Source organism: Echeneis naucrates, chromosome 8 (genome assembly GCF_900963305.1).
Source record: "Echeneis naucrates chromosome 8, fEcheNa1.1, whole genome shotgun sequence".
Taxonomy (NCBI): Eukaryota; Metazoa; Chordata; class Actinopteri; order Carangiformes; family Echeneidae; genus Echeneis; species Echeneis naucrates.
Window position 1 is genome coordinate 1,919,466 of NC_042518.1, and position 25,775 is coordinate 1,945,240.

Here is a 25,775-nt window from a genome sequence, read left to right on the forward strand (position 1 = left end):
CAGTAACGCAGTGGAAATGTATCACCAGTGTGCGAGTTCAACCACTGTGTGCCAATGAGCTATTTCTGTCCTCATTATGTTTTGAGGTCAATGGTTTAGTCATGTGCAGGAATGCAGTGCTCCTTCTGAACCATATGTGTTCTACGAAGGCATTTGTCCCATATCTAATGATGGAAAAAAATTATCACAGCAATCCTAATAAGTGTTTATCATCTGCTGTGTTAACAAATAAAATATTATCATGAATGATCAGAATCTTTATTAATACACAGGGTGATTTGGTTTGTTACAGCTGCTCCAGAATAAAAACAGAAACTTTAGATTTATAACACAGATATAATGTAATAATAAAGTAGAAAGCAAAGATGAAATTAAAGTCAATGGCCGAATGATATCAAGATATAAATAATGCTGTATATGAAACTATATACATATATATATAAACTAAATTTGTTTGCTGCCGCAGTCACTCAGTGAAGACAAACTTTATTTTTCTGTATTCAATAAATTGATCAATCAATCATTGATGTTTGATCAGCAGAATCCGTACAGTTCGCCTCTGAACACGGGGGGTAACAAACAGCATTAAATGGGACGTGTGACTAACTTTATTTTATTCCTACTGTATTTATTGTCAGGAGCTCTCCGGCCGTCAGCGGAGCCGCCGGCCGCCATGCTGCCGCTGCTGCGGGCGGCAAACGTGCCTGGAACCGGCCCGACATTACGGCCAATCAGAGCTCGGCCTTTCGCAAACAAGCCCTGTGATTGGTCGGAGCCGACGAAAGGCGGGATCTTTCAACGCCGAAGCGTCAACGCGCATCCGTCAAGTTTACGGCTGGGCCAAAGAAAGCGGAAACTCGCCTTCAAAACAAAAGCCGCCCGTCGAAGACGATTTCGTTTCAAAACCTCCCAAGTTCGATAATTCTACAGTTATTCGGCGACTTTTCGATTAAATAAAAAAAATGTCACATCAACAAAACAACAAACAAACACGTGTGACCCGCGCTTCGCAGTTTCACACTTGATTCGATTTTATTTAGGAAATACGAACGCAATCACGTCCGCGTTAATTCGCGCCGCTTTCCGGCACCGCTCTCCCAACTTGCCAACAGCCTGTCGGCGACAAATAATGTGAATAATCAGCCGAAGAAAATCCGTGGCATCGAGACCAAAGGCGCCCTGAGCCGTTTTTCGGTGTCACGTCGACAGCAGGTTGGCGGAAGGTTTTGGTTTTTCCGATCCGGTGAAGTAAAAAGTGCCGGACAATGCTAGCCAGTTAGCCCCGCGGTCGTTACTAGCTGGCTAAGGAAGTTAGCCGGTTAGCTAGCGAGCCTCAGCTCGCCGGAGGCTGCTCTCTTGTTTCGCGCATTTCCACCCAGCCCGGACTCCTCCGGAGGTCTGAACCCGGACCGAAAATCCTCCCATCCCACCCACACCGGTGTCCGGTGTGAACGGGCGGAAAGTGAAGCTGAATCCGCTCCGGAAAATGAGTCGACACAGTTTGTGTTAGGCGGCCGGTTCTCTGCCAACGCTGCTCTTTTGTTTTGACAAAGGAAGGACCGTAGTTTATTTCGATTATTTTCTTTAAACCGATCAGGTGCAGGGGAAGTTTTATTTCCCCCCCATATATATTTTTTTTCTTGGGGCGGGGTGTTTTGACAATGGCTCCCCATAAGCAGAGCTCCTCAGGTGGAAGCCACCCTGTCGGTTTCGGTCCTGGAGGAAAAGCCAACGGGTTCTACCAGCCGTCCTCCGCGGTGGCTGCAGCCAAGAAGCCCAACATGCAGCTCATTCAGGACGACCACGAGTTGTTCCTGCAGGCCTTCGAGAGTGAGTTACTGCTGTCACCAAGTTATGTCTCCAAAAATCCGATAGCACAGTTTAAAGTCAGGCCAGAGGAGAATGCACAGACAGGACTGTTATCTGCGAACGAAGACTTCCATTTCGGAATAACACGTGTGAAAGTGCTGCCACACTTCATATTTTTGTGCACATTTCAGTGAAACTTAACAATCACGTGTTTAACTGTCTTTTCTGTTAATCTGTCAGTTTGCAGTTTATAAAGTGTCATTGAAAGAGAAAACGAAAGTTAACTGAGCACAAAGTTTTTCCTTCAAATCAAAGTTAGTCAGGCAAAATGCCAAAATGAAGATATGAAAGAGATGGATATTAATGAGCAACTGCAACCAAACTGAACAAATGTTAAAATGAAGTGATTGATTTGATTTTTCAAGTTTTTATTCAAGAAATGGATGTTTGATTTGGGTCATTGTGTCTTTGGCTTCCCTGAAAACATCTATATTTCTTCACAGAACCAACACAAATCTACAGATTCCTACGCACTCGAAACTTGATCGCTGTGAGTTTCACCTTTTCTTCAAACTTGTCACATGATTAATTTGAGTAAGACCTCTTTGCATGTTGAAGCATACATGTAACTGTTCTTTCTTTTAAACTTCAGCCCATATTCTTGCACCGGACTCTCACTTATATGTGCCACAGAAACTCAAGGAATAACACCAAAAGGTAACAGAATATGCTGTTTGATAATGCTGTGATGCGATTCATTGAAAACTTGTAGGCCCAGATAGACATCTTGTGATAAGTGTTAATTGGCTTCTTGTGTTTCTGTTTTTTTTAAGATTCTTTGCTGTTGGTTGGATTAAAATGTGGTGTTCAATAGTTTTACTCTTAGAAAGCAGGCCAGCTCTTATCATGAATGAGTGAACGGCTGTAGGTGGGGACAGCCTGGCTCAGTTAAAACTGAGATAGGAGACACGTTTTCAGTTAGGCTGCTTTGCATACAGACGCTTCACCAGAAAAAAGAGATCCTGCTGACACACATGGGGCTGCTTGTGGTTAAGTTTGCACTAAAGGAGTGTGTTAAAAATAGTGAGCCCCCTCTGTCAGCGTCACAGATGTTCAGCTGAAGAACTACATGTTAAGCATTTTGAGCTGTGTTATCAAAAATGACATTTAGCTGCTGTTGGACCCCATGTATGGGGTGTGTTGGTTTTTGAGTCATCTTTATTGCTATCTTAGTCAGTGTTCTCGTAAAACCGTTTGTGCTGTAACGTCACTAGAAATGAGGTGTAATTATTTGAAAAGTAAGACACTGAGAATTCGTACAAAAACTTCAATATCATGTTGACGCTGGTATTAAAAGATCTCCTGCTGCTCTGCCAATAAACTAGTGACTGTGGTTAATCAGTGGATCACTTCCAATATAAATATACAAGCTGTTTGGGCTTTTGTGTATAAAAAAAGAGTAAAAAAGTCTTCCACTAATTCTGTAAATGTGTGAATATGGAAAAGTTTCTGCTGTATTTTTAATTTTAATTTTCATGATTAAAAACAAACATGTTCATTGGAATAAGCAGGAATTAAATCCATTTAATTGTAGATGATCATTTTGTGTCTGGAATGTCTCAGTCTGTCTTTTTCCCTCATCAGACCAGACCACCACCACTTTTGTTCTGTTTCTTAAAGATGGAAGCCGTTAGATTGGGTTCCTTTTCTGATTTGAAGTGGAGATTATGAACGAGGTGACGGCTGCTGCTCAGCTCAGTTTCACAAGTACAGCAGAAAATGAGTCACATGAAACTGAGCTTGTGATTTGAAATGAATGAATGAATGAATTTTGGCACAGGGCTCTTCTACAGCCATTAACTGTTCACAAAGAAAGGCAGATAATCTCAGCAGTGAGTTGAAATGTTCTGTACTAGGGCTCAGAAGCAAAAGAATGACTTGACGCTGCACAGAATTGTTACAGTTTGAAAGTGTGTCAGAATGAGTCCATACCCCACAAAGCTGCTCAGATCTTTTAGATGTTGTGCCGTCCTGAAGTCTGAGACCACTTTACCATTAATGGGAAAGTGGTTTCAGACTTCTGGACCCTGACGTATGTAACTGTAAGCAAATTAAAGTAAAAGGCAGCCAGCCAGCAGCAGCAGATCCACAGGGTGTAGGTAATTATGCAGCTCTTGAAAAGACCTTGAAAGGTATTTAAAAAAAAAAACCTTAACTTCCATTTACAAAGGTCTTAAATCCTTTTTTCTCTCCTGTGGTTTACAGCAACCTGACTGCAAAAGGCAAGGCAGCTTTATTTGTATGGCACCATTCATACATTCAGTAATTCAGAGTGCTTTACAGTTAATAGTTAAAACAAAAGATTTAGAAAAGATTACATTAAAAATAAATTCAATTTTATAAAGAAATTATAAAACAGTGATTAAAAGGGAGCAATGGTTTCAGTGGACTTTGTGAATGCAGCGTTGAATAAGAATGTTTTCAGGTTTTCCGGCAGTTTGTTCCACATAATCACTAAAGGCTGCTTCACCCTGCTTGGTTCTGGTTCTAGGAACAGTCCCAAGCTTGTCCCAGAGGACCTGAGGAGTCTGGGTGCTTTGTAGAGGACGAGGATGTCTCTTCGGTCTTTAGGCCCAAGACCAGCAGTAGGATTTTAAAATCGATCCTTTGAATCACAGGAAGCCAGTGTTGTGATTTAAGAACAGGTGTAATGTGTTAGTGAGGACTCTGGCCGCAGCGTTCTGCTTATCCAGGTTCAGAGAATATTTAAGGATTACTTCATTATATTTTATAGTTGCTGCATTGTTGGTTCCTGCAGCAAAGTGCTGGGAAAACAACCGCAGACAATATGAAATCTGGAAATGCTGTAATTTCGCTACAGTGAATCAAGTGAACTGGGTGAATCTGGCACAAACCCTGATCATTTTCTCCTGGAGAACAGGAAAACAGAGGCGTTCGTGTTACGGTGAAGCACCAGGAAGGAGAGCTGGCTCATGTTAAGCTGATGAGGTGCGTTGGTGGATGTTGCGTTGTTGTATGAAAGAAGAGGAAGGAGGCAGAACTTTTTGATGTTTGTCTGAAAGCAGCCTGAAGACTTGAGGGCGCTGCACGGCCTCCCAGGTGTTTTCAGTTACTTCAGCTCATTAGACTGCTTCTCAGGTTGACGCCGGACAGAACATGGATTTATATGAGGTCACCAAACTCTATACACTAATGGGAACAATTTGAGCCAGGTGGTTGTGCTTCCTGTTTAGCATGAATCCAGCGCACAAAGCAGCACATGCAACTCATGCCGACATGAATCGTCAGCTTTTGTATCATGCAAACAAAACGTCACATCAACCAGCAGACAAATGATCGCAGATCTCAAAGCTTGTCATGGTTGGATTCACGTGGAAAATGCCCTGCGTCGTCTAACTCTAACTCGTGCCAACTCTTTAAACAAAGGTAATTAAAGTTCGCTACAGTGGGTTTGTCAGCTGTTTCCACTTTCCATCCATGAAGGTGGTTCAATCCAGTCTGGGCGCCAAACATTCAACACCTGACACACAGAGCTGATGAATCAACCAACTGGAAGTCTATAAACAACATTTCAACCTGATTCGACTGGTTGGTTTTGAGATGTAAGGCTGCAACTAATCGTTTTGGTGATCAATTCACCTTTAACTTAGTTTCCTGACGAATCAGCTGTTTGGTCTATAAAACATGAGAAAACGGAGGAATGGGAGGACGAGGTGACATCATGAAGCCAGGAATTCTGACCCCTCGCTGGCTCGGTCTCACTCTGTCCAGTGCTCTGTTGTGCTTGCAGATCAGTCACGAGTGGTGGTTGTGTAGCTCCTAACTGCAGTTGTTTTTCCATGTGTGCAGGAAAACCTTCAAAGTTGACAACCTGCTGTTCAAGGTGGAGAAGATGAGGGGTGAACAGGAGACTCACAGGTAAACACTCAGGGTCTGTGTCAACATTTATACACTTTTAAAGATAAGTCAAGTCCTTTCATATGGAAAACTTGAAGAGGTGTTCAACACACTGAATTTATCCTCCAAGGGAAGATCAGCTGTTCTGATGGTATTTAATACTTAGGGAATATAATTAAATGGGTTTGGTTACTTCTGGTGAAGATATTGAGGATGAAGGATCTCCTAATCAGAGACATTGGCTGTCCTGATTTCAAACTGTAGTCCTGATGTTAAATCCAGATGATATTTAATCACACCAAACCCTAATCCTGACCCACATCAGCTGCTTTTAAAGTTTCTGTGTTTTCCCACAGCTTGGCCTCTAATCTGCAGCTCACCTTTACTGGGTTTTTCCATAAAGCTGGTAAGTTTGAGCTTCCTCCTCCTTGGCGTTTCTAAACAAGCTCTTTCCTCTGATTAACTGTGACTAACAGGAAGTGTTGTGTCTTGGTTTGTGACGTTGTGTTTCCAGGGAAGCCTTCTCAGGACTGTGAGAATGAGCAGAACTCTGTGTCTCTGGAGGTGCTGCTGATCAAAGTCTGCCACAAGAAGAGGAAGGTGTGTGTGATGAACATTTAGATGATGAGCTTTTATTTTTCAGAATTTCAGTGACCCACATTCCTCTTCCTCTGCCGTCCAGGATGTGAGCTGCCCGGTGAAGCAGGTCCCCACAGGCAAGAAGCAGGTTCCTCTGAACCCAGATATGAGCGCTGGGGTCCAGGCCAAGCCAGGCTCCTTCCCCTCCCTGCTGGTCCCCAGCAGCGAGTTTGAACCAAGCAACTCTCACATGGTCAAGTCCTACTCTTTACTGTTAAGGGTGTTGCTGCCTGGGTGCACCCAAACGCAGATCAACGGCCTGACCAACGGAGAGAATCACCACAGCAGAGGTCAGCTCCGCACAAGACGCACACAGACATCTGATCTGGTTCATTTCAGCGTGAGCTGGGGAAAAAATATCCCCGGCGCTTTCAGGGTTTTTTTTAGCTAAACGTCTGGTTTTTCTCTTTACAGTCACCTTCACACTGCTACATTTTTGTTTTAAAACACATCTCTGGAAAAATGGAGATCACAGCCACACATTCTACTTCCTGTTTAGACCAGCGTGGACGTGTCCAGTATCAGAATAGTCACATCGGTGTGTTTTCAGGCGTTTCGGTTTGGATGCAGATTGTTTCCGACACGCAGCTAAAACGCTGATCTGAATGGAGATCGTTTAATAAATGAAATCGTAATTTCACGTGTCACCTCGGTTCTTCCTGAGGGCGCCCCATTAAAGATCCGGCATACAAAATGATCAAAGTGTGATGAAGACGAGCTACATTTCATGATGTGATGTCTGTTTCAGATTTTACAGAGGAAGTGGTAAATAGGAAGAGGAGGAGCTCCTCTCTGAGGGAGGAGGGAGAAACCACATTCGTGGCTCAGATGACGGTGTTTGATAAGAACAGGTGAAGCTCACACAGTGTGACACTCACAAACACAGTTGTGACACAGGAAAAGCAGCAGTTGTGTAGCAGGAACAAGAAGTGAGAAAACACTGATGTGTTTGTGCATAGGCGTCTGCAGTTGTTAGACGGAGAGTATGAGGTGTCTATGCAAGAGATGGAGGAGTGTCCCATCAGCAAGAAGAGGGCGACCTGGGAGACCATCCTGGATGGGAAGGTGTGTGTGTGTGTGTGTGTGTGTGTGTGTCTGCACGTGAGAGAGAAAGCTCTTTTTATGTAACATGTTCACATGTAAGATGTTTGTGGTAACCAGGCAGGTAGTTAAATCCTACTCAGATGTGATAGAAAACTTTCTGGAATAATGGACCTTGAATCTGCATCTGTTTTTTTTTTTTTTTTTTTTTTACTGTCTGATTTGTGTTTTTCTAGCGTTTACCTCCGTTTGAGAGTTTCTCTCAGGGTCCCACCCTGCAGTTCACACTGCGCTGGACCAGCGACTCCTCCGATCGCTCCACTGCACCCGTAGCCAAGCCTCTGGCCACACGAAACTCCGAGACTAACCAGGACACCAGGCCCTGCACCCTGAGATCCACACAGACACTGGGTGAGCACGACAAAGTAACTAACACACAAACAGGATCTTTGTCAGTGCAGGTGTCAGTAGTTAGAGCCGGTGTTTCTTCTCTGCAGCCCTGAAAGAATCCGTCAACACTGACATGCAAACACGAAGAGAACAGATCTCAGCTGAGCCCAGACAGAAACTTCGCATCCTCTACCAGGTGAGTCTCACCGGATGTCCTTCACCTGCAGGAGTCCGAGTTTGATCTCATCGGATTGAACATAAATACAGATCACCGGAGATCAGTGAGGCTAAATGACCCTTAACCCCCCAACTAAAGCTCAGGGACCCAGTCAGGTGGTACTCCAATGATCTAATAATAATCCCTTCATCAGCTGTTAGTTTGTGCTGTTTCGGCTCACTGTTGGTTTGTGTTTGTCCAGTTTCAGTACAACAACAACACTCGTCAGCAGACGGAGGCCAGAGACGACCTTCACTGTCCCTGGTGTACCCTGAACTGCAGGAAGCTCTACAGTCTCCTCAAACACCTCAAACTGTCCCACTCCCGCTTCATCTTCAACTACGTGGTGAGCCGGACTCGCAAAGATGAGAAAATGTCCTACATGGCAAATTAAGATGCTTTACTTAAAGTAGAAATCTTAACATCAGATGTTATGTTTTCACGAAGGAAACGGATAAAAGAATAAATAAAAATTTGACGTTTGATGGAATGTCTTTTATCCTCACACGAGTCCTTGATCTTTGGCAGCCGCATCCTAAAGGAGCAAAGATCGAGGTTTCCATCAATGAGTGTTATGATGGTTCGTATGCAGGGAACCCCCAGGACATCCACAGCCAGCCGGGCTTCGCCTTCAGCAGGAACGGCCCCGTCAAGAGGACCGCCGTCACCCACGTCCTCGTCTGCAGGTAGATCCTCCGTTATCTTCCCCGCAGGTTCACTTCCTGTCAGAGGAGGCTTAACGTCCTGTCCTCTGTCCAGACCCAAGAGGACGAAGCCCAGCCTGTCTGAGTTCCTGGAGCTGGAGGACGGGGAGAGAGAGCTGCAGAGGACCTACATCAGCGGACACAACCGGCTCTACTTCCACAGCGACAGCTGCCTGCCACTCCGGCCTCAGGAGATGGAGGTGGACAGCGAAGACGAGAGGGACCCCGACTGGCTAAAAGAGAAAACTGTCAAGGTCGGTCACAGCCGGAGTTTCCTTGACTCTCATCATCCAACCTTCTGCAGGTCCTCAAGTCTGAAAAGCATTTTGGATTAAAATCAGAGTGAATCTGAGTTTTTGTTTTTTCTTCAGCAAATCGAGGATTTCACCGACGTCAACGAAGGTGAGAAGGAGATCATGAAGCTGTGGAACCTGCACGCCATGAAGCATGGGTCAGTCTTTTCCTCAACATCTACAACCAGGGACAAAGTCGTATTGTATTGAAGTTAATGGGAAAATGGTCCTACTTCTCACTTATTAGCTCAGTTTTTGACGCTGTGTCTGTCCTCCATCCAGCTTCATAGCGGACAACCAGATGAACGAGGCCTGCCTGCTGTTCGCCCAGAACCACGGCGCCTACATCGTCAAACAGAACCTCTGCCGCAACTTCCTGCTGCACCTCATCAGCATGCACGACTTCAACCTGGTCAGCACGCTGACCATCGACCAGGCGATGGCCCAACTCCGCCTCATCAGGAGCCAGGCCACCCAGAGAGAGAGAGACAGGCAGGAAGACGAGGAGGAGGAGGAGGAGGAAGACTGGGAGACAGCTGTGGAGTCCCAACCAGAGCTGGATCCAGATCCCGATCCGGATCCGTCTGAGTATAAACCCTACAGCGAGGAGACGAGCGCTGGCTGCCTGGAAAAGGAAAACCAGGAGGAGAGCGGAAGAGGAGCAGCCACGACCGAGCGAATGTTGAACAAGCAGAAACTCTCTGGTTCGGTTCTAAACTGATCTAAAGACCCTGAGCAGTTTGGAAAATCCCGGATCCAGGAACAGACGTTAAAGCACAAACACAACTTACTGCAGGGATGACACTTTCAAAGGCAGGACACAAAAACAACCCGACTGTTAATCTCAGAGGTTTGTCATGACGGCAAAAAACTTTGAATCGGAAATATTCCCAGACCAGCAAGTTCATCAACAACTTAACTATGAAGTGAGCACAAAACAAACCAGGTCTCAGTCTGAGACAAAGAATGAGGCCGGTCAGGTTGAGTGTTTTCAGCTGTGCATTAAGACACGCTTGGTACAGACTGTGTGTGTCTGTGTGAGATAAACTCATTGTAATTTCTGGACTTTTGAAAAATAGAACTCAGGATTTTGACTTTAAAATCTGCTTTCACTATTTTTTTACCCATATCTGTTTCATCAGATCAAACAAATCTCCCAAAAGTTTTGGGGATTTTGCAGCTTTTTTTTTTTTTCTTCTTCTTCTCAGTGTTTCAAAAAAAAAAAAAAAAATTGTAAACAGAATTTGGTTGTAAATTTTCCCCAGACGTGAATGAACAGACTGAATTTTTCCTCCAGACCTGATCCCACCTGCCTCTGCACCGCCTCGCGTCTCAACCAATCAGATTCCTTTTGTGCTCCCTCCATAGTTTTGCTAAGGAACCTCAATCACTGACCTTCCAGACACACTCAGCTCCACCAAAGGTTTTTCATTCATCACTGTTTTCGTGCACACGAACGAAGGTGCCACAGTCTGATCAGGTCTCATCAGGTCCTGGACCAGATGTCTCTGCCGCTTCGCTCTGGTTCTGGTTCATGAGCCGGTTCAGACAACTGAGTCCTGGATCAACATGTTTACAAGTGAAAGGCTCCACTGATCCAGATCAGCTCTGAGAGTCGAAGCACGAACACACACGTCTGCTTACAGCTTCTCCTTCTGGTGCTTCACCCTTTTCCTTGTTTTATTCCTCTTGGTGGAAAACAGGAAACACTGCCAGTGCTGATAAAGGTCAAGGTGCATCGCTGCTTTTTATAATCAAACAGAAACTCCTCACTCTCACGCCACACTCTGCCTCCTGTCAGATCCACAACCGGTCTGACGAAGCCTGACGTGTTCAGGACGGAAAACGCAGCATCTTTTCTTACAAACAAACTGCTCACAGCAGGAGTGTTGCTGAGTCAATGTTTTCATTCAGTTTGTTAATCAGCTGATCCTCTCTGAACCTCCGAGCTGCAATTTAAAGACTGAATGACTCATTAACTGAAAGATCACACGAAGGAGGCTTCACCTTCAGAGAACATGGACGAAGAGACGACAGATTTCTTTGCTGGTTCTTCCTCCACTCTTCGCTGCACCTGTTTAAGTATATATGACTCTGAAACAGTGTGTCATACATTAGCTTTGGAATAAGGTTATTTGGAAAGCTGAACTCCATCTGGGAGCTTTTGTTAGTTTCTTAGGTTACAGACCAAAGGAGGCGAATTTGCTGCAGACTTATCCACTTATTTGTTTCTGGGGAAGATTTTTTTGCTTCTGCACAGCAGATTCGGGCTGCATCTCTGAACCGTCTGACCCAACAGCACTGCCGTCAGATGAGCCAAGGTCTGAGAGCACAACAGTCCAGATACAGTTTCAGTTTTACTGCTCTGCTTTCATTTGATGGTGTTATCTGCAGTTAGGAGCTTCCAGATGTGGCCAGCTGTTGGAACCGGCACTGATGCAGAAATATTTGGAGGGTTGATGGGAATGGTTGGATTTTTTTTTTTTTTTTTTTATGTGTGACTCCTCATATTGCAGCTGCAGCTCTTTTAAAAGCTTTACATCAGTCAGGAAGTCTCATGCAGGATAATCCTTCTCACAGGAATCCGGTCTGCTGAGTGTTTTCAGAGCCGTTTGGTTCAGATGTGACAGTTCAGAGTGACGTGCAGAGCACTTTTTGTTTATTTTAAGGTTTTTCTGTTGATTCACACAAGACAAGCAGCATTTTGCACAAGATGAGAGGAGCCATGTCAAGAAATACAACAATAATGTAAAACCAGCTGAGTCATAATGGTTTTCTATTAAAAGAACAATTTTGTACAACGGTCAGTCATGTGGTCCGTTTCTTTCTCTTATCACAAACAAACCAACAGAACGTTTTGTGTACGTTTGCTGAGGATGTCTCTCCACTGATTGTTTCTTTAGAACAGATGAATGTCTAATTGTGTTATTGTCTTTTTTTTTTTTATATCTGATACTCATTGCTTCCTTGAATGAGGAGTTTTGGTGCCCTTCAGTGGCCACAATGTGCGACTACCCAAATATATCATTTTGTTTGTTGGTTTTTGGAGGTTTTATTAACTCGAATACTGTAATAAAATAAAATAGAGATTTACAAACGTGAACATATTCCAACAAGTGTGTGCAGCCTGAGCACTTTCAGTCTTAACATGATTAAAAATATTTTCAGAAAATTGTTCAAAACTTAGAAACTAGACAAGCCTGTGTGTGTCTAACATGTATGAGATATTTAAAAACAATAAATTATATTTTTAAATGTTTATTTTTTTATTATAATAGCTAACTGAGGATGATGAGTGTTTGCCGCCCTCTGGTGGTCATAACCAGGATGTGCATGACGGTAATAAGATGACGTCAATAGAGCGGTTACTACTTCCGGTTTTCAAAATAAAGTCACCAAAGTCATGGTAACAAAAGCAAGCGGACAAAAATTCTCTACGTATATATTTAACCAAATTCTATTATTCTAACTCTGTTAATGTTCAGTGTATTAAAGTGTATTAAAGCTCCAGTTCGGGCTCTCAGACTCACGGCGGACTTTCTTCCAGAGGTCAGCAGAGGAATAATTTTCCTCCTGGAAGTCTTCAGGTGAAACTGGACGAATGTGAAGCAGTCTGGATTAAAGCTGAAGGAGGCTTTTTGGGTGAAAGGTGGACAAAAAGACAGAAATCAGCCCCAAAGTCGCTCTTATGAAACAAAATGGCGGACTAACTTTGTGCGCCGTAGACATGTTTTGCCGCCTTTTTTCTGAAACAATAAACTTAAAATGTTTCATGGCCTATTCGAAAACATCCAATTCACCAAAATCACGATTAAAATTCATTTAGTTAAACAGATCTGACTGTCGAACCAATAAAGTTATAACAGAAAAAGAAAGCGGGAGGTTAATCCGGTAAACGTCACTTCCTGTTTCAGGAGCGTTAGCTTCAGTTAGCTAACAGTGCTAACTAATGGTTGCTGGGTTGAAACAGATTTTACATTAAATTAAATAAAATCAGCAGATAACACAATAAAATGACTCAGTGAACAACAAAACATAAGTTTTAGATGTAAAAGTTCATCTCATTACTTTAAATCCCATATTCATCATAAAGCATTTAAAAACTCATGTATATAATGTATATAATGCCTAAAAATACATTTTTTGTGTAAATAAAGAAATGTAATCGCCCACAGAGGTTGAACCACAGACGACACGAGTTGACATGAAGTGATCTTTATTGAACAAAATAACGGCAGCGCTGAAAACAAACCTCGTTTTCAGAGGCCACCGCTTCACTGCAGGTCAGGCTGACAGGTTTGTCTCTCAGGTGAGAGGAGAGGACTGAGGTGGCTTTTGTACCAAATTTGTACCATCAGTTGGACACATCTGTGATAAAACACTGACGTCAGAGCGGTGGAAAAACCAAGATGAGTGAGATGAGGAATGCTGGTTGGACGTGTCGGCTGAACGTGAGATATTTAGGACACATCAGAAAATGACACTTTTCGTGTGTTCCAGTCCAAAGTGTGAGCAGGAAAAAACACCCAAAGTTTATTCCCTCTTTAAAATTAATCATAATATTAATGAAATACCTGATTGTCATAAAAACAGGACAAGACTTTTTCCATTATTCAACTGAAATCTGAGCAGAACAACAACACAAGGAAACATTTTTCTTTTTTTTCCCTCCTGGTCTACAAAGAAAAACATCAACCAAATATAAACAAAAAAAACTTTTCTGATGTTTCTTTTTTATTATTATTGTTCAGACTTCAGATTTTCTGATACATAAAAATTATTAAAATAATCTTGGAATCTCTCATCTTTTCCAGACGAACAATGAAGGAGTCACTGCATATTACTTAGTTTTTTTCTTGGAATATTTTAATTTCTGTATTCTTAATGGAACATTGAACATTAATAAAGTCACGTGAAGATGTCTAAGAAACTATCACAGACAATTTTCATTATTTTCACGTCATTAAAGAGACAAACTCATGAAAATAAATGTTTAGTTGCAGCTGTTACCAAAGGAACGACTGTCAAGTCTTACCAACATCTTTGATCAACACACGAGGTGACGTCGATTCCTCACATTCATCCCACTCTTATCAAACACTGTAAACTGGACTGAACAAGATCATCACCTTAGAATTCAAGTGGCAGGTGCTGTGAATACTGTAATAGGATTGTCAAAGCAACAGTAAAAAGATAAAGAGTAGATGACTCATTATTTAAGGCAGAGCTTCACCAGGTCGGACCCCCCCCCGTAGATATTTCAGCTATAATCTCATTATCATGCCTTTATCTCAGTGTCTCCCTGAGCTTTTTGCGTCACATTGGCACAATTTGTTCTGAGTCCAGAGACGTTATCTCCAGATGAATATCAGCAAAATTTGTCTTAAAAAGAAGGAAATGTTTCCTCGCGTCCAGATAAGAAAATATTTTAACCACAATCCAAAGATGTCAGGAAATAAAAACTACGAGGAACAGAGCTGCTGCTTTTCAGCCTGTCCAAGAGCTATTTGTTATTGTTATGGCATGATTTCCAGAGTTTCTGCTGAGTTTCTGGGAGGGGGCGGTGTTTTTGGTGAACAGGTTAACGGGGCAAAGACAGAAACAAGAAGAAGTGAGACTTTCACAGTGACTTTTTTTTTCATGAAAATAAAATATTAATCAGGCTAAACCTGTTTAAGAGGCAGCAGCAGATTGTGACGATTCTGCTCCCAAAAAACCAACAAGACAACACTTAAGCATTTTCATCTGTCAGACTTTGACTAAAGGAAGATGACGCAGAGATAAACAGTCAGACTCTTCCTCTCTGTGAGGAAGATGAGAAAACAGCTGTAAACAACGGCCAAACAAATGAGAAGGCCCAAAACCAGAGAAAACAAAAACGTAAGAAATGTCATCAACACAAATATCAGCAGAGACCGAGGAAGAGCTGGATCATCGTCCACCACGGCCGTGATCAGCTCAGCTGATTGTTCACATGTACACAAGTGTGTTTGTGCGTGTACACAAGGGGTGGGGGTGGGGGTGGGGGCTGATGTGGTTTTGCAAAATCTGGAAAAAATAAAAAATAAAAATAATAATCAGAAAAAATGTCTGGTTTTGAACAACAACAGAGAAACTCTTCATTTGTGTTCAAAGTTGTTGGAGCTCTGCAGCTCACAGCTTCGTCGTCCAGATGTGTTGAAGTCAAACTGACACTTCAGGTCAGTTTTGTCCCGGGATGCCTGATGTGGAGAGAATTCTCAAAGTCAGCCGCTGTTAAATCAAAGGAATTCTGGGAAGAAAAGACAGATTCTCACATTTTTCCAGACTTTGCAAAAAGGAAAAAAAAAGACAAATGATTGAAGCGAAGATGGCGATGCCTGCGTGAACAGCTCCCAAACTCCAGCAGACGGAAGGACCCACTCAGAACGGAGCCTTTAAAACACCAGCACCTTCCAGCCAGAGTGGACAAAAGAGCAGCCGAAGAAGAGGCAGTCCACCGCCTGGTCCACCAGCCAGTCGAACACCACCTCCCTGTTCCCTGAGCCGATCGTCACCCTCAGCTTGAAGCTGCCGCCCTCACTCAGGTTGTTGTTGAGAGGAAACAGATTCACCACTTCCATGTCGAAGGTCACGGCGGAGCCCATGGTGATGGCGGGCAGCTGGTTGGTCATCTCTTTACCGTTTACAAATACGGCACCTGAGCAGAGAAACGTACATCATGTGATCACAATAGATGATATTTTCTAACACTGAGTGTAGGATGAGCTGTAATTTATTCTGCTGGCTGAGAAAGTGACAGCGTCTGTTTTACTGTTATAAATGAATCTAAATTATCTTTCAGGGGAAAAACGGAATGTGAAATTTCAATTAATAACCAGAATTACTGACTTATATTAGTTTCAGTATATAGTTAGTTGGCATGATCTCCAGATAAATTTGACACCACGTTTGTTGACAGGGTTCAAAGGTCAGCGTACCATTAGTGGAAATACAGACAGCTTGGTCTCTCTGAAGTGACTCCGCCCCCCTCTGGCTGTCCACACACACGCCCAGACTGTCCCTCCGATCCACGTGACCTGCTGCAGAGATCCTACACACAGGAAGCAGTTTCAAAATAATTTACCTGACGAGTCCAGAGGGAAAAACCGTAAACTAAACTAGATTTACATCGGCTGCCACTGGAGGAACAAATGTGTGTGTGCGTACTTGAAAGTGAGAGTCTGCCCAGAGAAGTAGGTGGGTGCGTTGGAGTAGAGGATGGGGCATTTGGACTGGGATGAGTCATTTCGCAGGGCGATGTTTCTCCTGCTGCTCAGGATGTAGCCCTCAGTGCCCGGACACCACTCTGTTATAATGACACACATGCTCAAATGTCAAATAACAGCGTGACATCGATTATCTATTGTGTTGAGTTACTTCTAATTCAAAGTGATCATTTCCTGCTGCTCAGCTTCAGAGTTTCACTGTGAAGTAGCTGCAGGAAATGCATCGGAATCGACACCACAGTTAGAGGATGTTGTGGTGGATCGATTTAATACTGGTGATAATGTGCAAGAAGAAAAAGCTGCAGTGAGGAGGGAAAAGGTTAAGGCGAACGGGACGTATCAAAGCAACTACCACCTTCCTCATCACTGATCACTGCTGGGCTCGTTCTGAGTGCACATTACCGTCCAAGATATTTAACGGCTGCTGAATGATGGTTTCTGAATGTAGTATTTCAACCTTTTCAGCAGCAGTTCAATCCCATAAAAGAATCCTTCTCCTACCGTGTGGTGCCAGTGTGGTGTATCCTGTCTGAGGGATGCTCCAGGGGCTCCACTCAGTGCGTCCCTCTCCGCGGGCGCACACCCTGAACAGATAATCCGTGTGGGGGTCCAGATGTAGAACCAGAAATTCAGTGTCTCGTCCTATGTAGGCATCCTCATACTGGCTCCCCCCGCTGCCCGACCGCCGGTGCTGCAGCCGGTAATCTGCCGCGGCGAAGTCCTCGTCCACCTGACACACACATGAAACCGCAAATCTACAAATACTGTACGTCCAACATATCAAACACGTTTAGCGGGTACATGAGCATCCTCTTGCCGACCTTGCACCAGCGGACCAGGATACCGCCAGGTCTTTCCTGCAGCTCCTCTATCTGGACGGGCGGGTGGGAGGACACGGAGCCGTGGCGGGACACCCGGTCCCTCAGAACCCCCAGCAGGGAGTCATCCAGCTGGGCCGAAACACACGGCACATCCACCAACGCCGGGACCTCGGGTAGACTGGGAAACCACCACAACCAGCAGATCATTTCAAACCAAATCTGGTAATAATATAAAAATATCTGGAGGCACCAGCAGATATTTGGTTTTTTTTATTCTCTCGGGACAGTCTAATGTGTTTACTTTGATAGGGAAAGTGGAGAGAAACAGAAATGTGGGACAGACATGCAGTAAATAATAAAACATTTCCCTGGATTCTTTCTCTTATCACGACCCTGAACTGCTGTCTGCCAAGGAAGGAAGACTGCTTGTGTCCTACCTGTCCAGTTGGATATGCATGGCCTTCTTGGTGAAACTGCCCAGTTTGTCCTCCTTCTCCCCAAGACCACAACGCAGAGCTGCTTCCCCTGGAGACAGAGAGGGGGCTATATTTAACATGCATTCCTTCTTATCTGGTTGGCGCTGAAGGAAAGTATGCAGATTATTTTCTCAAACCGCCTCAGCTGCATCTTCACTTCCTAAAGGAACAGCGTGAATGTTTTACAGAAGGCTTCAGAGGTTTTAAGGGCCCACCCTCTCTCAGCAGCTCGTCCGCCTGGCCCACACCGTGCTCAATGAGGCTCTGACAGTCATCCAGCGGTTTGACGCTATCCGCCTCAATGACATCCACTTCGGCCAACAGTGAGGTCAGTCGGTCTGTCAGCAGCCGAGTCGCTGCCGTCTGCAGCTCTGCAAAGTGTCTCCGGAGGGCCTCCCGGGCCTGACCCGAGCTTCCCCGGACCTACAGGGCAGAGAGGGAAGAGGAGGAAGCAGGTGAGGACCAACAAAGGCACGGTCACTGCACTGATCTATTCTCAATTTATTGAGTTTAAATTGGCTTTATAACATCTTGAAATTAGTTTGACCAACAGTTCAATACAAAAAAATGTGAGTTTACAAAGACAATACAGAGAAACGAAGCAGCAGAAAGATTGTATGACCGACAAAAGAATCAAGCAGGAACTATTCTGACGATCAGAGTGTTGCTGTGGAGAGTTTTTAAGCCCGGCTTCCATCACAACACAGTGGGAGTCGTCATTTCAGGATCTTAAACTAAAAAAGAATTTTTGTTTGTCAGTCACGGTCCAGATGAGAAACTGTTGAGAACTACTGGGACCCAAAGACATTCTTCATCTAGCTCATTTCTTTCACATGGAATGTTGTTTCTGGTCACCTGATGCACTTACATGTTTTTTCACCAGATCACCAGATTTCGCCAAATATCTCCAAACCCACTGCTTCATACTGGAGATGTAAATCAAAACGTAAATTATATATTCGTGAGCTATCATTTTTCAGTTGAGCTCGGTCATTTCTGAGAACAGCTGGCCACAGTAGTACCAGAGCAAAGCTGTCATTCTTTAAAAAGTCTCCACATATTCAGAATCAGCACAACCACAGTTAATTATACATGTCATTCAGTAAAGAGCCTGTTCACTGTAATAGGGGATAGCAGCACAGAAATCTGATCAGGAGTTCTGCTCATTCTTTGGAGCAGCAATGATGAAAAATCTGCTCTAAATATCTGACTGTCTTTATTCTGACACAATAAACCCAGAAACATACAGGACTGATACAGAGAGACTCTGATTGGCTGTGACATCACCAAGTGGAGCCAATAGGAGCGTCCGATGTAGAGACGTGATTCTAGAGGTCACTATCAAAGTCAGACTGATCCAGATCTGAACTCACTTGGTTATTCAGTTTCACTGAAATCAGTTTGACAAAACAACAAATGGGAGCTGTTGGAGCTGATTCTGCCAACGATCAGCGAGGTGTTGGGCTTTAGATTGTCCGCAGGGGCAGCACAGGCAGCTCGTCATGAAGCTTGCTGGTTTGTCACCAGAGGTAGAGGTTGTGTTTCAGTTCTGCTTTTCAAATCACTTTACTTACACACACACACACACACACACACACACACACACACACACACACACACACACACACACACACACACACACACACACACACACACACACACACACACACACACACACACACACACACACACACACACACACACACACACACACACACACACACACACACACACACACACACACACACACACACACACACGTTTTCAGAGCTGGAGAGCTGCAGAGAAACAGCAGGAAGCAGAAACTGTCCAACGATGAGAATGGAAAACACAAACTGGAGTTTTTGCCAGAATACACACTGAACTTTGTGCATATGTAAAAGTGCGTGTGTGTGTGTGTTGCAGACACAGGACACAATGCATCACTTCCTGGTGACTATCAGTCCGACACAGACGACTGATGATCAATATTTTGGAGTTAGTCATAATAGTCAAACTAAAAATATCAGGAGAAAACATTAAATAATTGATCCGATATTTACTGAGACGATCTGACATCAGGCAACACAGAAAGACGTTTTCCTAAATGTTTAGACAACTCTTCGTCCGAAGACAAGATGTTGCTGTGATAACATTGTCTGAGTGTGTTCAAACACACACTCTGGTATCTCATTGTGTCTGTGGTGTGTAATGCTTCCTGGATTCCTATAATCTGGTGGTGAGCCATCCCTGCTGTGGGAAAAAGTGGGGTTATGGAAAGAGACCCCACCTGATAGTTTGATGGGACGGCTGGGATTGGGTAGAGAGTCTGACACACAAAGGAAAACAAATAAATAAATAAAACTTACAGTGGGTGAGGCTTTATTTCTGAAATCTACAGAATCCTTTTCACTGGTCCGGCTTACACTTCTCACTGGTACATTTATTTATATCAGTCATTTAGGATACTGATATAAAAATAAATAAATAAACTGATATAAGACTGCACATAGAAGTGAGGCCAGCGCAGATCAGCAGTCAATATGAATTCTATGGGAAAATGTCTTCAAAAAAGTCTTCAATACAACATGACTGAAACAGGACTGACTGACAGACTTTACCACCCAATCGGGACAGAGCAGGTCAGATCCTCCCCTCACTCCTACTCACAGTTGTTGGTCTGAACAGATCTGTAATCCATCTTATTTATAAAAAAATAAATAAATAAATACATGAAATGATACTGGGCCATGGTGACCTCTCTAAAGAGGAGATATGTGTCTCACTTTTCATTTTTTTGTGAAAACGTTATTGATAATTTAAAATGAGTCTGAGCCCCATGTTCTGGACAGGAGTCTGGCTCCTCCTTTATTTGTCCTCCAAGGCTTTCTGTCCCTCCAGAGAAACAGGAAATAGCAGCATTGTTTACTGTGAGCAGCTGGATGGGTAAATCTAGACAGCAGGAGGAAGGAAGAGATAGCGGAGAGAGAGAGGGAGAATCTATTCTCATGGGACTCAGCTGACACAGTTCATATGGGCCCCGGCTGTGTTTGTGTTTATTTCAGAGAGAAAAGGAGTATTTTAAAAGGGACAGAGATGGTGGCTGGTGTGGAGAACCCATTGAAATAATTCAGATGTAGTGGCTGAACAGACTGGTACCTGTTTCCTGGCCTGGTTGAGGCCATGCAGACGCTGCTGCAGTTCACTGCGGTAGTTCTGGGCCGCCTCGATGCTTTCCTTCGCCTCCTGCAGCAATACGTCCACCTCCGCAGACATCCTCCCACCTCCTGACACACACAAGAGAGAAGATTTAAAAGTACGGCCTGAAACCAGACTGGCTCGTTCAAAAAATTATCAATTCTCAAGAAAACTATGGATTTGAACCATTTGAAAATCTATTTTCAACTCATTGTGGTTGTGAGAGGACAAACCAAAAAGAGTCAGGTTTTCAGTGAGGTGGAAGGTTAGGCTAAGCTAACTTTAGCTTACAAACCACACAACTGGATCTGGAGGTTCCACAACTTTCCAAACCATTTCTGGCATCGTTCAAACTAAAATAGTAAAAAAAACTAAAAACAAACAACAGGCATGCATCCCAAAACAGAAGATTTGTTGTTTTGTTCATTTTTAATTTATCATTGGAAACTGTAACAGGCAGAACTGTGGTCTTTCACTGTCATGTTGATGAACACTGCTGCAAAAATTCCAGCTATCTGAGCTCATGAAAATGCAAAACTGGACTGATAAAGTTGCCACCACATTATTTGTGCATCTCCATCAGCTGAGCAGGAGTTTCCGGCAGCCACAGAGAAACTACAATGAACAATGCCCATGTAGATAAAGTTGTGTTCTATCTCACAAAAAGCAGGAACACTGAAGCCCACTGTGTGGAGAGAGGGCCAACAGTTTTCATGTTTATTCAGTGCTGTTGGAAATGAGTCCAACTTCGTTTTTGTCTAGCTGGATGCAGAATTGTAACAGATGTGAATGGAAGTGTCACTTTTCCAAAAAGATAACAATAACAAATACAATTGTATCATTTGTTTTCTCAAAATTCATTTTTTAAATGAAATCTCACTCTATTGCATTAATTAACTGATTGTTGACATTGCTGGCGGTTGATTGTTTAAATACTCATCATCCACTACACAACAACAACAACAAAAAAAAAAAAGACACGGTGCGTTATGAGTGAGATGTGTGGCAACAAGAAAACCACTTCCTACAGCAACCAGCGAGAAACTACCCAACAGTCAGTTAACAGCACTTGGTTTTCTGTACAGAGCCGTTACTTTAAATAAAATCTGGATAAGGACCGCTCAGTGCGGTGTGTCTCTGATACAACACAAAGTTTCCCTGGAAAAACACAGCAGAGTACGACAAGGCAAATATAATAATAATCACCTTCCTGTGACCTTAACATCTGTTATCAAAGATCACTAGAAAAACTGAATCTGGTTATTTTGGTTGAGTGTTAATGTTGGAGCTGCTTGATGGATCTGTGGGACAACTGATAATACAGAACAAAGTAATATCAACACTGCGTAGAGCTCGTATGGCTTCAAAACAACAACCCATCAGCCACATCAGTGTTGACGTCACGGCAGTCACAAACACGTAAAACTGCTTAGAAAGAGTTTATCTGCAGCAACAAGCACTTTGTCCACCAGATTACACAAGAGAATTCATTAACGCAAGGAAGCCTTCTAAATATTATTTATGGAGCAACAGAGTGGACTCAAAACACACTGGAACAAAAGAGCCACAACACCACTCATAATACTGTACACCATCGAGCTTTCATTAGAGGGTAGAGTGACAGTATACAGCTGATCACACCCAGAAACAAATGGACAAAACAGCTTAGTTCTCTCGCCACCGTGCACACAGAACGAAACTGAATGAGACAAATTTCCTTTTGCACTACCCTAAACGTCTTCCTGTCACAAACGTCTACTTTAGCGAAGGAATCAAGGGGATGTCAAACTCAGACTAATTCCACTGTGAAATAATTCAGGAATTATTTGGCTAAAGTTTGCAGGTTTCATCTTTAAATGTATTTCACTGACTATAAGTGAGGATTTTTCAGTTAATGTGTTTGGGAGCAGATCTTTGTACAGCCTAATAACAGATTTAATTGATGTGTTGTACCATAAAATGGGAGCGACCTGGCCACATATGACTGTTGTATGTAACATAGATTGCATGATGATTTAAATGAGCTTCCTTTATGGAAATAATTCAATAGTCTGCAAAGAATGCTTGAGTTGAATCTTTGCTTAGAGCAGTCATAAATTTTGAATAAGAAAACACACCAGCCAATACAATGTTAGGCTAAACGCCTGTAATCTCCCATATCAGGTGCATCAAACCTGCTCAGTTTCGTCTTCAGTAGAGCTGAAAGCAGTGACACAACCTGGCCTCTTGCTGTGGTCGGCCATGCTTCCTGTACAGCAATTTAAGAGGAAGTCAGTGATGGGGCTCATGCTTCTGTCACATACAGTATGCACAGTGTCATGATGTGGACCAGCTGCACTTCTAATGTTACACTGTGGAAAGGCAGCATCTCTAAATAGTCTACTAAATGCAAAATGAGTTTTTTCAGTGCTCTGGAAAATGGCTACAACATTCATACAGTTCTTTACTAACTTATTATCAGAAGGTGTGAGTTCACCCTCACACTGCTCTTCTATAGTAAAGGATCCATGTTGTGTTGCATCTCTATTCTATGGAAACATTTTTGTTCTACAGCTAAATAAGAGACAAACTGTGAATTATGTTATGTCATTTCAGAAAAAATATTATTTCTATTTGTAATAAATCCAACTGCATAAGGGTTTATTTCCCTCTAACTGGGAACATCATTTAAAAACATTACCATGGTGTTGCATTGAAGACCTGAAACTACAGACTGACACCATAAACTCATCAGGAAAACGTTTACTGAGCTAATAAAACAAAGGAGAAGTAGGGACATTTACCCATAGGTTTCAATAAAGTCTGACCTCTTTTTTACAAGCAGTGAAGTTTCCAGATGATGGTCTTTTCAGAGTTGGCTTCACTTTTCAGGAGTGTACGTCCATTTTCATGAAGTCTAACTAGATCAGCAGATTCCTTCCTTTAGTCCTTATGATATATGAAACTGACAACTGCTGTATAATAAGATAAGTTCATTGACATGACACACACTCATTAAACTGGCCCACTGTTACAGCGACAGACATCCAGTGTATGCAGTCAAACACACATGAATGCAAATGCGGCAATTCAGAATTATGCAGGCATGCACCAGCTTGCTCGCTTTGACATAAACAACACCCACCGCTAACATCGGTCAAGTCCCCCCTCACACACAACAAAGTGCCCAGAACAGCAGCCTTTCGTCCATCTATCCACAGCAGAGATCTCTTCTTCTTTCATCCCTCTCCCTATCTTTAATCCTGTAGTTGATAATCCCCCTCTTTCTCTCCCTAAAACATCCTAAAGACTAAGTAAATGTCTGGTGTTTAGCCAAGCAAACATAAGTCTAGTCGTACTGTAGCACAGAAACTGTCTGGGTGTATGATACGGGTGCGGCCACAGGCATTCTGACACAAACCTCCCTCCGTCTTTATTTCTCTAATGTTTTGACGTAACGTCGAGCTGCACAATGACCAGCAGTGTGGTACGGGAGAATTTAGGTCAACCTGGATGGGAAGATGCCCCAATGCCCTGCTTTCACAGGGGCAGAAACCACAGCCTGGTGAAGTCATACTCACACAGCATATCCAACACTGAATATCTTCACAACGGGTTTTTTCTGTGCACTTATGCTGTCTTTTAATCCAGTTTAGCAGTTTTGAAACATGCATATTATGCGGCCAGCTTTAAGAAAGGAACAATGGGGCAGCAAATATTTCTATTAAATGATCAACTAATCTTAATCGTTTGTTGATGAATATTCCTTGTCTCATCTCGAGGATGTTTTACCATTACCAGCATTTAAAAAAAGCATTCTGCTGTTTTTGTATTAAAACTGATTCTTTAATTAACAACCTGTTGGAGGACTGGCTTAATAAATCAGTTACTGCAGCTATAACAGCAGCACAGAGTTTGTTGATATTGTCAGGGACTATTAATACTTAGTGGTGTGAGCCAAATCAAATCCTGCCAGTCTGGTCTTTCATTACATTTCATCAGAAAGAAGTTTAAAGGCTGCAGGCTGTTCCTTCAGGCATGCTGCACATGTCTGACTAACAGGCAAGTTATGAGAGGCATTCAAAGTGCAAACCGATATTATTATTATTATTATTATTATTAGAACAGACTGCTGACAAAACCACACAACAGGAGACATCAGACATGTCCAAGCCTGCGCTCTTCAACTTCCGTATTTTGGGGATATTTTCAACAAGATACCAAGTCTACCCACCACCATTGATTGGGGATCTAAATTTAACAATGCAAAATGCACAATTACACAATTCAGACCACACAGCTTCTCCGTTTTGGTGCTGGACTGTCGGGAGGAGGCTCCAGGATGGATCATGTTCTGATATTTATCGTTGCTCTGTCGTGCAGAAAGAATTAGGCCAAAACTCCGTTAAAGAGATTTCGCATTTTCAAATTGGCCCCACTGAAATTAAGACCCCGACGAGTTCTAACAAGTTAAGGGAGACATTTTCTAACTTATTAACATATCAAAGAAAATTCGGCAAAGACACTTTTCACCAAAAAGCCTTTTTTTTTAAACCGTGAAATGTCAACTTGAAGAGGTGTGAACGTGTTTTAGTGGAAGAAGATGGGGAGAACTACAAAGTACCACAAAAAGTCAGCGGATTCAATGTAAGTGGAACCGTGAAGAGAGCCGGAGGGTCGGGTTGAGTGGACATTGTGTGAAAACACAAAAATATTCCACTTCTGGAGTGAACATCAGCACATTTTAACGAAGTCTGCCGTTGACTTCATCGGCGCTAACTGACAAAATGTGGGACTAGCTTAAAACTCGGACAGTGAAACTCGGATCACGTCTGAAGGGGCCAACGGCGCCAAGAAACCTGGATAAATCCTACAGTCCTGTCCTCTGGTGTGGAGAAAAGCTTCCAAACGTACCCGTTTCAGTGCTTTCTGGAGGCCATTTCGTCCCCAAAGCCGGAGAATCAGCCCGAAGCCGCCGCTCGGTGTGATGAAGTTCAGCTCAAGTCCGCAGAAAAAGGAAAGTGACACTTCCGCGACTTTGAGAGCAGCAGCCAATCACAGGCG

At 43.2% G+C, this 25,775-nt stretch overlaps 2 protein-coding genes across 2 annotated transcripts; one reads left to right on the forward strand and one right to left on the reverse strand.

The window, feature by feature from the left end:
* The first annotated feature begins 1,661 nt into the window (after positions 1 to 1,661).
* Positions 1,662 to 11,818, forward strand: LOC115048082 (polycomb protein suz12-B-like). Its single transcript, XM_029509333.1, has 16 exons — positions 1,662 to 1,830; positions 2,313 to 2,359; positions 2,462 to 2,526; positions 5,680 to 5,748; positions 6,084 to 6,133; positions 6,242 to 6,327; positions 6,410 to 6,656; positions 7,115 to 7,217; positions 7,326 to 7,431; positions 7,644 to 7,818; positions 7,905 to 7,993; positions 8,217 to 8,360; positions 8,543 to 8,700; positions 8,774 to 8,972; positions 9,090 to 9,169; positions 9,294 to 11,818. The coding sequence occupies exons 1-16, from the start codon at positions 1,662 to 1,664 to the stop codon at positions 9,730 to 9,732; spliced, it is 2,226 nt and encodes a 741-aa protein (XP_029365193.1). The 3' UTR covers positions 9,733 to 11,818.
* Positions 11,819 to 13,210: 1,392 nt separating this feature from the next.
* On the reverse strand, positions 13,211 to 25,723 carry crlf3 (cytokine receptor-like factor 3). Its single transcript, XM_029509100.1, has 9 exons — positions 25,626 to 25,723; positions 20,694 to 20,821; positions 17,771 to 17,978; positions 17,517 to 17,604; positions 17,080 to 17,257; positions 16,760 to 16,988; positions 16,200 to 16,338; positions 15,971 to 16,083; positions 13,211 to 15,690 (listed from the first exon to the last, which is right to left on the reverse strand). The coding sequence occupies exons 2-9, from the start codon at positions 20,808 to 20,810 to the stop codon at positions 15,428 to 15,430; spliced, it is 1,335 nt and encodes a 444-aa protein (XP_029364960.1). The 5' UTR covers positions 20,811 to 20,821; positions 25,626 to 25,723; the 3' UTR covers positions 13,211 to 15,427.
* Positions 25,724 to 25,775: the final 52 nt, after the last annotated feature.

Bases quoted from the DNA above. Each gene is read 5' to 3' on its own strand.
- crlf3 (XM_029509100.1), bottom strand. From the start codon at position 20,810: ATGTCTGCGGAGGTGGACGTATTGCTGCAGGAGGCGAAGGAAAGCATC. The intron at 16,989-17,079 runs GTCGGCAAGAGG...TGTGTGTGTCAG, and splicing joins TCCTGGTCCGCTGGTGCAAG to GTGGACGAGGACTTCGCCGC. The intron at 15,691-15,970 runs GTACGCTGACCT...TTCTCTGCTCAG, and splicing joins TGTCTGTATTTCCACTAATG to GTGCCGTATTTGTAAACGGT.
- LOC115048082 (XM_029509333.1), top strand. From the start codon at position 1,662: ATGGCTCCCCATAAGCAGAGCTCCTCAGGTGGAAGCCACCCTGTCGGT. The intron at 1,831-2,312 runs GTGAGTTACTGC...ATTTCTTCACAG, and splicing joins GTTCCTGCAGGCCTTCGAGA to AACCAACACAAATCTACAGA. The intron at 6,657-7,114 runs GTCAGCTCCGCA...TGTCTGTTTCAG, and splicing joins AGAGAATCACCACAGCAGAG to ATTTTACAGAGGAAGTGGTA.